At 42.1% G+C, this 13190-nt stretch overlaps 1 protein-coding gene across 4 annotated transcripts in view; it reads right to left on the reverse strand.

Annotated features, from left to right (window-relative positions):
• Positions 1-13190, reverse strand: part of APBA2 (amyloid beta precursor protein binding family A member 2) — a 208514-nt gene that overhangs the window by 64134 nt on the left and 131190 nt on the right. For all 4 annotated transcript variants that reach the window (XM_054042568.1, XM_054042565.1, XM_054042566.1 and 1 more), the window contains 2 exons: positions 2303-2383; positions 915-951 (listed from right to left, as the gene is read on the reverse strand). In XM_054042568.1, coding sequence (XP_053898543.1) covers positions 915-951; positions 2303-2383 — 118 coding nt within the window. The remainder of the gene's footprint in view (positions 1-914; positions 952-2302; positions 2384-13190) is intronic.

Consider the following 13190-nt stretch of genomic DNA (forward strand, 5'->3'; position numbering starts at 1 on the left):
TACCCACTGTGATCAAAATATGATTGATATGCAAAAAAGTGATTGTGTAGATGACATTCATTCTAAGGGAGATATTCTAGCTCAACCAGACATCAGGGTTGGATGCAGGAATCACTTGACATTCTGTGTTATACATGAGGTCAGACTAGATCATCATTATGGTCCCTTTTGGTTTTAAAGTCTATTAACGTCATTTGCCAGTGTTTAAGCTGGTTATTAAAGTGATACCTAAAGCCTTCATTCAGCAAAGTGCTTAAGCCTGATGTGCCTAACTTTAGGCCTAACTTTGAGTAGTCAGACTGAAGTTATGTGCTTAAAGTTAGGCATATGTACAAATATTTTACTGAATCAGGCTAGACATTTTCCCTCATTTAAGGGGAACAATGTGAATAATGAAACTAAATTGACCAGCATATTTAAAGATAGCAGCCTCCTGTGTTGAGCCTTCCTGTATCAGCTGTCTGAATATGCATGGAAGCAGTGTCATTACTTCCGATTCAAACTCTCACATGGATTCAATTAGCTCCAACCAAGATATGAGAACAGATAGACTCTTTGTGAGAAGAAGAGTGAATTACAGTCTGAGACTGACTTGTTCTGCAGAGAAAATTCAAGGACCAGCCAAGTTTGGGAACAAAGTTTAGGCTGAAATTTACATTGTGTTTTTTACGGATAGCTCGGTTAAGCCGAACCTAAAGAAGGGATAGGTTTGAACATTATTCACTGCATATATGCTCTGTTGAGAACATGGTGAGAACTTTACCGGCTTATACATAAGGTATATGTTGTGCATAAATATATTATGCTTATTTCTTACTCAAACTTTACAGTTGCAAAATCTTGGATTTTTTGTGGGTTTTTTAGTATTTTGTTTTATATTACTGTAACCTTAGAATACAGTCAAATTTACTTACCATCAACAAAACTTGGAAACGAAGACACTTTCTTTGTCTGTTGGGAAGTAAAAATAATGCACTGTATAACTATCAAAACAGCAAAATCAAGTTCAGACCATAAAGGATAACTTTTATTATATTTAATATAATGAAAGATCCATTTTTAGACTGAATTCTTAAAAAAATATTTAATTTTCTCTTTATGGTTTTACATGGCTGCTATTTAGACAGTACAATGTTTTTAAATACCATTAATTAATTTCATGGGTCTGTAATTAAAAAAATAAAATACACCTCTACCTCGATATAACGCTGTCCTTGGGAGCCAAAAAATCTTACAGCGTTATAGGTGAAACCGCGTTATATCAAACTTGCTTTGATCCACCGGAGTGCGCAGCCCTGCCCCCGGAGCACTGCTTTACCGCGTTATATCCGAATTCGTGTTATATCAGGTTGCGTTATATCAGGGTAGAGGTATACTAAACAAAACTAGAGTCATGGTCTATATTGGAACCCTCTCTGTATTGGTACAGTGCCTAGCATAATCTCTTATCTTAGTTGGGGGTCCTAGATGCTACTTTAATACTACTCAATGGAAGTTCAGTTCATAGACTCCCTTGTTGGCAATGTTATACCAGTTTGAGCATTAAGGTCTCCAATATAGGGGTTAATTTCCCCAATGATGGAAGAGGGCTTTTTGTATGGGCAAGTCTTAATTTACATTACAGGCTACTACTACCATAACTCCCTTGTGCACTTTTGAGATAACAGACCCCTCAGATTTTAAGTCCTCATGCCTGGCCCCAAGCACATCCTTGCTGCATTCTTAGACTCCTCCTTTGCTCCATTATTCAGTGCCTCTAGCCCATCTCTGATGTCTATCACAGCATCTTTTTCGCAGCTGACTGAGCAGGTTCACAGCTCACCACAGAGGCTACTTGTAAGGTTGTGAATCAGTTGGGCCTTCAGCTGTGAACAATGTGATGTGTGGATCAGTTGGTAGGGTTTATTCACAGAGATATTATTCCTACAGGAATTTTAGTAATCCTTTGACACCAAATGCAGCAATTTCACACAAGAAAGAGATGGAGAGGAAACCAGCCACATTCTGATGCTGCCCTTACTTTCCAATGGCCCCCAAAACAAGAATTTCTGAAGTCTCCTTATATCACCTGAACATTTTAGGACTGTGTTTATAAAATGGGCTGTTATAAAAAGTGACTGCTGCCGCTACTGGTTCATGGAAGCTTTGTGAGCCGCAAGAAACATGCAGTCATGGAAGCTGCTATTACTTGAGAGAGAGCGAGAGAGAGATTAGGTCATCCTCCCCATTTAATGAAATATTTGCTGCCCATGGTGGGGAGAATTTTTGGGGAGGAGGGAGAATACGGGCGTAAGGTGCTTACCTCTGGTGCATTATTGTTGTCAATTGGTCCATTTAGGTCAGAACGTTGTTGTTTCCTTGGCTGTTCTAAACCATTGCACACCTGTAAGGAATCAGAGAAACACTTTCATTCCTTTTCAACCCTCTCCTAAATAAATCACAAAGAAAATAATCAGCAGGCTAGATGTTTCCTTGAACGTTACTGATTGAAGATAAAAAGTGCCCAAAAATGTCATCTACATTAAAAGAAGACACCCAATCCATAGTGCAGCCACTATGTGTTTGAAACAAAAGTAGTTCAGATAAACCAGGTCTATATTGTTTTTCTCAAGCATTCAAAATAGGTCTTAAGGGGATGTAAGTGATGCATAGGCCTCATGATTAGAGCCCTGCGCAGATACAAAAATGTGGATCCACATCTGATCTGCATCCGCTAGGATCAATCCACGATCCAACCAGCGAGCCACTAGCCGTCTTTTACCTGTATCCACATCCACACCTGCAGAAGCAAGCCATCTCACAAGGGCTAGCCACAGGGGAGGGGGGTGAGGCGACTGGGGGGGTGAGGTCTTGCAGGGAAGGGGCAGCGCGAGGGTGGGGACTGGAGGTAAGGGGCAGCACAGGGGCGGGGTCTTGAGGAGAAGAAGCGGTGCAGAGGGGGAGGACTGGTGGGAAGGGGCATCGCATCACATGCTGCTCCTGGGGGCTCACGAGCCCTGGCACATGGAAACAGCAGTGTGTGTTGCATCACAGTGGGGTGGAGAGGTGGGGTGCCAGGGCCCTGCCTGCTCCAATTCCCATGGCTGGGGGTGGGCCCTGCTGCCCAGTTGCCAGCAGTCCAGGCCTGGGACTGGGAGTGCAACCAGTGCTGCTGGGCCGGGCAAGGGTGGGGACGCTGGTGCTGCCCGAAGGGCCCAAGCTGCTCAACAGGAAGCGGAGTGGCGAGTGGGCGAGTAGAGTCCTGCGCAGTTGTATCTGCATCCGATCCACTATCCGCAAAAATGGTCCCTGGATATCCACATCCACGATGAAGCGGATACCTGCGGATTTGCAGGGCTGTACTCATCATGGCCCTATGCACAGTGGTGAATTTCATACAATATGCATAAACGAAAGCTAAAATCCCAGCTCCGGGTCACAAAAGCAGTTTAATTTGAGTGTTATAGAAATAAGAAAGAGGGCTTGATTCTATTTTTAGTATCACCTTATTCTGATTTTGTAGGGCCCTCATCGGCCTGACCCTTGAACATGAAGGGTGTCTCCTACAAGTTGCAGAGTGGCCTCAACACCCTTTGACCACAGTGGGAGTTGGGGGCACTCAATGGCATGCAAAAATCAATAGAGTGGTGAGCGGCCTCACAGAAATGGATATTTCAGATCTGAGAAAGGGAACCATAACTTTGACAGATTCCCTCCCGTCATCCTTTTAGGCCACGCAAGTCCTAAGGAGAATGCTGGCATAGTGGCAGCAGGGCTACCGGCCTGCCATGGCAACTCCAAGAGAAAATCCACATCAAGGAACTGCAAAGCATTTCAGATCATTCCCTTCGTAATCCCATTTTTCTCAGGAGCAGAACCCTTCCCCCACTTCTGATATATGCTGTGGAGCCCTGACAGTCTGCTGGTACAAGGGACAACCCTCTTCCTCGGTTGCCAGGCAAGGATTGTTGCAGGGCTATGCAACAGGACTCAGATTCAGGTTCTATTCTTAGAAATCTAGAAAACTAAATTGTATTTCTGACTTTGCCACAGATCCTCTGTATAATTTTTGGCAAGTCACTTAATTTCTGTGTCTCGATTTCCCGTATGTATAAAGGGAATACTTGCATGCCTCAAAGTGGTGTTGTGGGGCTTCGTATTAAGGTCTGTAAACTGTTTTGAGATCTTTGGATTGCAAAATATTGCCAGTTTGTTATTATTTCCAGGTGGCAGTGTGAAAGGTGATTTCTGAACTGCTTAGCCCCTCTCACTGACTGCCTCCATACCAAAATGTAGCTGTAGGCTAGAAATAGTTTGTATCTTTGAGTCAGGGACAAATTTTTCCCTGGACGGATAATAGTCAGTCAGCAGGGCAAAAACTTGACTCTGTAGTACTACTGTAGGGGACACAAGTTCCTTTAAACTCACTCTTATTAGCTTGATTTTCAGATATGGCAACTCGGTAGGGTATAGTCCAAGACTCCTTCCAAGAAAACATGATAGTCTCAGGAAACAAATGTCTGAACTGCCCACACTATCAAGAGTTCTGGGGGGAGCTTCATAAAGCTCCACGGACGACGTTAGCTAGATACTGTACATAGCTATGATAGTAAAGAAGCTTACTACATTCTCTTAATGTCTATAAATGCTTTTCTGTTTGAGACCAGACAAATTTTATTATGTTGGATGGTTAAACTAATATGGTACAATATGTGCTGATGTGTAGTGAAATACGTTAATATGGGTGAACAAATATCCACAGAGTCAGAACATCACAACTATCAAAGCCAAATCATTTTTTAAAATACTGGGATTAGATCAGAAATGCTTTAAGCAGGGGTAATGATATGACTGTAATGGAAATATATCAATTTGTAAAAAAGAATGACAGTAAATATATTGGTTCAAGTATGTGAAAGAGCATTTAAATTTTTTAATTTATTTATTTTAAAAAGACTGTCAGTTCTGATTACTGCACACTTGGCTGAACTGAAAAATGCATCAGCATGTAACAAATGAACTGGGTTAGAATAACATTGAATTGGTTTGGTGAGCATATACTCAGTATAGTAAATTAGATTTGAGATGGCTATATACTCCAAGAAATAAAGCCTAATATAAAAAGATACAGCTGGACATTAGTCAGTCAGATGTGGCTTTTATACAAAAATCCCCTTTGATGGTAGTTATGCTCAATTTCATATGCAATTCTATACTATCCTAATGTTAGATCTAACTATTTCATCATTTAGATGAGACTTTAATTTTTAAATTATTTATAGTAGTCATTTACTGAAATTGCTGTTTTCAGAAGGGACCTTGGGTTTACTTCATTCCTTTAATGTTTGCGGTCACATATTTATTGTGTATGTTATATGTTAGTTTGTAGAGGCTATGACTGAGATCAGAACCCCATTATGCAGAATCCATAACCTGCAGAGATCCTTTATGCCACCTCTCTGTTCAATATATTACCTGCACTCATAAATGTGTCTTTATTTACTACTTAGCCTCTATGCATGAAGACTACAGTTTTTCCAGTGACTCCTTTAAATAATTATGAGTCCCACTCCACAGTTTTATTTACACAGGATGTTGGGTGCAAATGATTCTTCTACCTGCATTGTTTGTTTATCAGTTTGATTAACTGTCATGTTCCATGTCTGATCAATTTTCGGAGTTTGGGCTTACATAAAGATGCAAAGGGGACAGTGGGAGCAGGGGGAAGCAATCCAGCTAAAGAACAGGAGACCACTCTATCCTCTTCTTACCTCTTGGCCTAGGGGAGCAGTGCTCTCCCATGCCTCTTCATTGGCTGATGAATTGAGGACTCACCAGGCAGAGGAATCTGAAGTGAAAAGAGGAGGAGGAGTTTGAGGAGTTTCTAGGCCTCACGCTCTTCCTGCAAGTAGGATGAGCAGCAGCAGCTATAGCATTGATACTAAGGGGTGGTCTCTAAAGGTACTCCTCTCCAGGAGGAGCGGGGAAGAAGAGCTGCCACAACTCTAGGCCCTCCTTCTCCTCAAAGGGGCAAAACATTTAGCCTTTGATTTAGATGTCACAGGACAAGACTGTGTAGAAAGTGCAAGTTAGGCTGAGTTGCCCACATATTTCATACATAGCTAGAGCTGGAAACCAAGTAGTCTTACTTGTATGGAAGGAGATAAGGGAGTTGACCAATGCAAAGCAGTTGAGACTTTGAGTCAACTGCAGACAGATGCTAAAGCAATATTAGAATTTAGATTTTCCAGGGGGACTCCATAAAAGAGTCTAAGGGCAGATCTTCACTACCCACCGGATCGGCAGATAGAGATCAATCTTTCAGGGATCGATTTATCGCGTCTCATCTAGACTTGGATAAATCGATCCCCGAACATGCTCTCCGTCGACTCCGGAACTCCAGCTCACGAGAGGCGGAAGCGGAGTCGACGGGGGAGCGGCAGCGGTCAACTCGCTGCCGTCCTCAGGGCCAGGTAAGTCGACATAAGATACGCCGTCTTCAGCTACGCTATTTGTGTAGCTGAAGTTGCGTATCTTAGGTCGACCCTCCCCCGCCCCCCAGTGTAGACCAGGGCTGAAAGGCCTTCAATTCCACTACTAACACAGACATTACTGGACACATGTTTTCTTAATTTATTTTAACATTAATTTATTAATGTTAATTTACAGAATTTCAAGTTTGCATTGATAGTGGAAGTAAGTGACAGACAGCTAAAGCTATAATACTTAGAAAATGAAATTTGAGGAAACTACCCACAACTGAAGAATATTATAAAGCATTATCCACCTGAATGGGAGTTATTAATGTAACATGACAGGACCAACAGCCAAACTGGAAATCTGGGGTCTATTATGATCATAACTCATCTAATAACTGGATTACAATGCTACAGACTTGTCAGAGAGAGTCTGATTTAAAGAGAACAAGTTCTACCAAGTAAAGACTGGGGACTTACTCTTCTTACATAGGTGTCTTAAGATATCCCAGTCCCCCATCCGGACACTCAAATCAGGATTTAGATATGTAAGATGCCCATTCATGTACCAAAGTGACAATATGTTTAAGCAAAAACAGGATTTGGACATCCTGTTCAGATATCCTCATTTAAGAATTGTTCTCCTGGAGTTCAGTTAATCCCCATTAACAAATTGTTGTATGGCACATACAACAATCCAGAAGAAGGCTATATGACTATAAATATTTATATTTAAAAGTGATTTAAAGTATAAATGAATTATGAGCTTGTTTATATAGACCTCTCTCAAGCTTTTTTTCCCCTTTCTGTTCCCCAACCTCAAAGGCATACCTGAAAAGCACTTACCAGAAAGACAGCAGGAATACCCTTTTTCTCCTCCTCAAAACAGAAGACACCAATATACTCTCTTACGAGCAGACTGACTATTTTTAGCCCTCCTCTGCTGAACTTGCTACATATGAAAGAGTCTATTCAAAACATTTTTAAAATGACAGCATCATAATAGCATAATGCCATGCTGTGCAACACGATTGGTCTGATTATAGAAAAATGAAAGGTATAAAATACAGGGTTTATCCCGAAATCCAACCCCTTCAAATGGCTTTGTACAGTTATGATGAGCAAGTCTCTTCTGTCAGGTAAACAGAGTCTCTCCCACTCTTTAATGAACCCCAGACAGACCAAATATCAAAACACTAGCTGCAAGTAGTTAAACGATGTGAGGAGGCAGGGTGTTACCTGTAGGTAAATGGGAAAATACCAAAGGGACCACATAACTAGATCCCTTCCAGGCTGAGCTGTCAGCCAAAGAGCAGAAGGGAGTTCATTAGAATTAAGATTCCTCACACCAAACAAAAACAAAACAAAACCACCAGCTGTGGGTTAGGATTTGCAGAACTGAAGAAACTCCCAACTTCAAGGAAGGCAGCTCTGACAGCTTAAATATTCTTATTCCTCTCCCCATAATGAGGCAACAGAGCTGTGCCCATCTTTAGGGTAATAATTTGTGAAAGGTGTGGTAGAACTACTGAGAATAGGGAATTTATCACATTAACTGTCTTCCAACCCTAGCAGTTCAGCAATACCCCTTCTTCACAACAAACCCGCAAGCTTTACAGAGCAGCTGACTAGTCTCCAGCACTGCCAATCCTGCGATGAAGCCAACATTTGGAACATTTGCAGCCTGATGTAGCCTGGAAAGTGGTGGATATTTTCCGCTGGATAGAGCCCTTAATATTTAATCAATGTCTTTTGCTACAAACTGCTGCTGTTTGTACACACAGGCTTAAAAAAGCTCTTTTCCCGCTTAATCAACTCTTTCTTATATGGGGGGAGGGATAGCTCAGTGGTTTGAGCATTGGCCTGCTAAACCCAGGGTTGTGAGCTCAATCCTTGAGGGGGCCACTTAAAGGATCTGGGGCAAAAAAATCAGTACTTGGTCCTGCTAGTGAAGACAGGGGGCTGTACTCTATGACCTTTCAAGGTCCCTTCCAGTTCTAGGAGATGGGATATCTCCATGTATTATTCAGCAGATAACATAGGCAGAACATTATTTTTAGCAAATTTCCTATTAACCATACTGTCACATTAATTTGGGAGGCTTTTTTAATAACAAATAACCAAATGCTTTCGTGATGAAGGGCTGTGCAATTTCATGCCCCCCCCCCCCCCACTTCCTCTCCATTAACTTATTATTCTATTGTATTGTAAAAATGCACACAACTGACAAGCTGGACAGTAGGGCCTTCTCCAGTAGAACATTTTTTTCCAAGCATCTTCTCTGAGATGGACCACGTGTGGCCCTCTCATTTTACCACCTAGATAGTGTGCATAAGAACCCCAGATTTGTGCACCAACACATGCGCACACAAGGTAAGCAATTTCTGACTGAAAGCTGGGCCTGTTTTCAGGTCACCTTTTTAGTCATGGATGCCAGAATTGCGAGCACTGCCACATGCATTTGCATATATAAATGAATATTTTGCATGCACAATTGGGTAGCTGGGCAAATAGTGCAAAAAACCTCTGTGGGAAATTTCATTGGCCAGGTTGAAGGGCTCTGAAAATTTGGTCCTAAGTATTCCAATTCCTACCTGCAATTTTTCTCTCCTCTCCCTGCCTCTAGTTCCTCTGCATATGGAAATGGATATGGTTATCTTTATCCTAAACATTCAAAATATGCCATGATACAGTAACTCCTCACTTAATGTTGTAGTTATGTTCCTGAAAAATGCGACACGATGTTAAGTGAATCCAATTTCCCCATAAGAATTAATGTAAATGAGGGGGTTAGGTTCCAGGAAAAAAATTTTCACCAGACAAAAGACTATATATGTATGTATATACACACACATACACACACACTCTATACATTTTAAACAAACAATTTAATACTGGTACACAGTGATGATGATTGTGAAGCTTGGTTGAGGTGGAGGAGTCAGAGGGTGGGATATTTTCCAGGGAATGCCTTACTGCTAAATGATGAACTAGCAATTGGCTGAGCCCTCAAGGGTTAACTCTCACACTCTACAAGGCAGCAGGAAAGGAGGGAGGGCAGACAGAGAGACTGTGTGTGTGTGTGTGTGTGTGTGTGTGTGTGTGTGTGTGTGTGTGTGAGAGAGAGAGAGAAATGTGCATTTCCCCTTTAAGTATAAAGAGTGAGGTCAGAAGTACACTGCCTTGTTAATTAGATCAGCAAGCTGAGACCGGACAGCAGCTGCTGCTGCCTGGAAGCTCCCTGTCGTGTGTCCCCCCTGCTCTATGGAAGATGGGGTAAGCGGGGTGCAGGAGCAGGGGGAAGGGGGACACCTGGACATTCCCCCTCATCCCCCCAGCAAGCAGGAGTCTCAGTCCAAGGCAGTGGGCAGGAGCAGCACATGGCAGTGAGAGGAGGGACAGCTGCAATTGCTAGCCTGCTGGGCAGCTGCTGCACAGGGAACTTAGGGGAGCGGGGAGCTGATAGGGGGCTGCCGGTCCACCCTGGTTCCAACCACCCACCAGCTAGCTCCACCGGGCTGCTCTTCCTGCAAACAGTGGACAAAGCAGGCAGCTGCCAAACGACGTTAGAAGGGAGCATTGCACAACTTTAAATGAGCATGTTCCCTAATTGATCAGCAACGTAACAACGAAACAACGTTAACCGGGACGACTTTAAGTGAGGAGTTACTGTACTTGTCAGTTAAGGGAGATCTGGCTAATCTTGTACGTGATGGCCTGCAGCCATGTCCCAGTAGGCCGTACTCTTTTCCAGCTCTCCCAGTCTATGCAGGATTGTGCCTGACTTCATAGAAGGCATCTGAGGAACTTCCAGAGTACCAAAGGAGGTGGTGTTGGTGGTTAATCCTCTGAGCCAGTAATGAATTAGTGTCCAGCACAGTGTTAGAACACACACTAGACAGCTGAAGGTGCTGTTTGGGGGATAAGAGGTAAAATCAAAGTCCTACCCACTTGTGGTCACTAAAGTTCCCATGGCACTTCTTGCAAGAGAGTGTTATCTTAGCCCATACAGAAGTTTGTTCAGAGAGCTTTCCCTATGGTTACTTAACACAGTACAAGGTAGTTAGCATGGACCATTCACAAAGCGCAACTTAACCATACAGCCCTCCCAGAGGATCTCAGTTGCAACTTCACTATCCTGAATACCATCCTTGCCCTGCTGAACTCTGTGATGCTCCTCCAATTGAAAAATTAGTTCTAGTGAAAGCCAGGAGGTCTGGCTGCCTTTCAGAATTTATTTGGGAGAGGAATTTGTTTGATAGGCAAGTGAAATATAATTAGCCTTCCATTACCACTTATTTGTGGTAAAGGGTTGACACACAGAGTCTGCACAAACATACAGATCATACACACCAGGTTCAAAGCCAGAGTCAGGTTTTAAGACACACACCTGAATAATTTGGTTTATAATACACACCTGACAATCTCTTCATGCAGTGCTGTTTAAAAATTAGATCAAAGAATTTTTAAAAAATTATATATTTAAAATTTTGAAACCTAAGTTTAGACAATACCCAGCCTCTTATCTAAGCTACACAATGGGACAGAAATAGGCTATAGTTGGTTCCAGTTAGCACCCTTGCTGAAAACCACAGTAAGACATGAATGAGCTCATGGATCTAATTAACCTTTCACCCACATGTGTGCTCTTTCCAGGACAGGTGTGAAAGTGTAGGGAAGCATCCACTGCCACTATGGCATCTGTCTGAGAGACTGACTGAACTGCAAGCCGAAATCCTATCTGGCACCTTTCATAAGCCCTAAAATTGACTTAATCATTTCCTCTAATGGATGCTGGTGATATTGAATGAGAACTGCTCAACACACCATTAGTGAGATGCCGCATTTAGACTACACTAAGCGACCATTTCAGCCATGTTATGCAACTCAGTCAATCAGACAAATGTAATCTGATCTATCAAGATACATTTAAGCACAGACTTTTGAAGAAGATTGTTTCTGACTGTAGACATTTTTTTTTAATCATGGAATAATGGCCAGCCATCAAGCAACTTCAACTGCTGTCACTGTTTCCATTAGTTATATAGCAATTTCTAAGAAGTAGCAGCACATTTCAGAAGTGACAGAAAAAAATGAAAAGAAATATTTCTGTAGTTCCAAAGAGCAGCAACTAAAATGAGGGATTAGGGTTAGGAGTGATGGTATTACCTGATATTACATGCGTGTAATGTAAGAGTGGAGCTGGTCAAAAAAATTAACATTTAGCATTTTTTCCACCAGATTTACCAAAATAGAAACATTCCAAAGGACCATGTCAATTTCAACAAAATTCTTCCAAAACACGAGGCAAGGTTCTCATGGTTTCTTGTGAGCTTGCTGGACTCCCAGGGACCCAGGGCTTTCAGCTCTTCAGAAGCCTGATTGCTGGACAAACAGGGAGCCAGGAAGTTACAGCTCCCAGGCTTGCAGTTCCTTGGCAGAATGCGGGGCAGGCTCTCCACCTGGTGCCCTGCTTGGCTTTGTGCAGTTGTTTCACAGAGAATTTCAACATTTTTGGTTTTCATTCTGAATCAGAATGAAAGCAAATTTCAAAAATCTCGAAATCCTCCACAGAAAATAGATTTACCATTCTTCACCCAGCTCTGCTCAACAGGAAAGTAGTAACCAACTGAGTAATCTAATCATCCTAAAGACTGAATTTTTGTTCTCATGTGGTTAAACCTGAAACAACTGGTCCTGGTAGAAGTTAAATGAGCATCTTTGGAGCTGTCAAAGTAACTGTCAGGCTGGATACAAATAGGCATTATGGTACCAACTCTGTGCTAAAAAAAACATGTCAAATGCAGACACACTGCAGTGCACTTACTGCCTCCTACTTTAGACTTGTTGGAAGAGATCTTTTGAATGAACAATCAGGCATAGCTCATTTCAGTCAGTCGTGCATGTTTTTATTAGAACTTGCTTGAATAAACGAGCTACCGGAACAAAGCTTGAGACTATTCCAAAGGATACTCGCTGATGCTTTTCTTTATGAAATACAAATACCCAGAGCTGCTTTAGTTTATGAAATGCTATAGGAGTGCAGTGATAGTATTAATCAATTCTAATTATACTGTGCATGTCTACAACAAAGGGGAAACAAACACAAATAATTACAAAAAAGCAGCTTATTCTGTTGGATGCCAGTACTGAATGTGCACTCTTCAGCAAATCACAAAATTAAATTTATTCATGAGGTAAATGACAGAGTGGTTTCCCTGCATTCTGGAGACATAGGTTCAAATTTTGATATGGTCAGATGTGGAAGTAAGTCGGTAATCTTTTCATCTTCCCTAGTGAATATTTGTTGATACCACAAATCCTCCACACAACCAGACTAGAGCAGCAGAGATCCAGGACATGAGGAGCTGGAGTGAAACAGTGTGGATCTGTAATACACTGGCAGAACACTGTGGGGAAGTGGCACGACTGTTCATGCACTATAACTCACTCTAGTAACTGCCCTTTGAAATTGCCGGCCATTCATTTTAAATTTTTAATTTGAAGACAGTGCCCACAACAGTCTAACTCTGGCGCCTAAACTGAATCTCCCATGAATGAAGTCTCTACCTTGTCCTCAACAGAACACATGGACTAGTCAGTCCAAATCCCCTCCATTTCTGGGCTTTGGCTATAGAAACACCACTACAATATAAACTTCAGCCTACACTTTCTGACAGAACTGGGCTGGTCCTAGCTTTTCCCTCCAGAATACCCTGTCTCAGCTCCCTAAAT

This window comes from Malaclemys terrapin, chromosome 10 (assembly GCF_027887155.1).
Source record: "Malaclemys terrapin pileata isolate rMalTer1 chromosome 10, rMalTer1.hap1, whole genome shotgun sequence".
NCBI lineage: Eukaryota > Metazoa > Chordata > Testudines > Emydidae > Malaclemys > Malaclemys terrapin.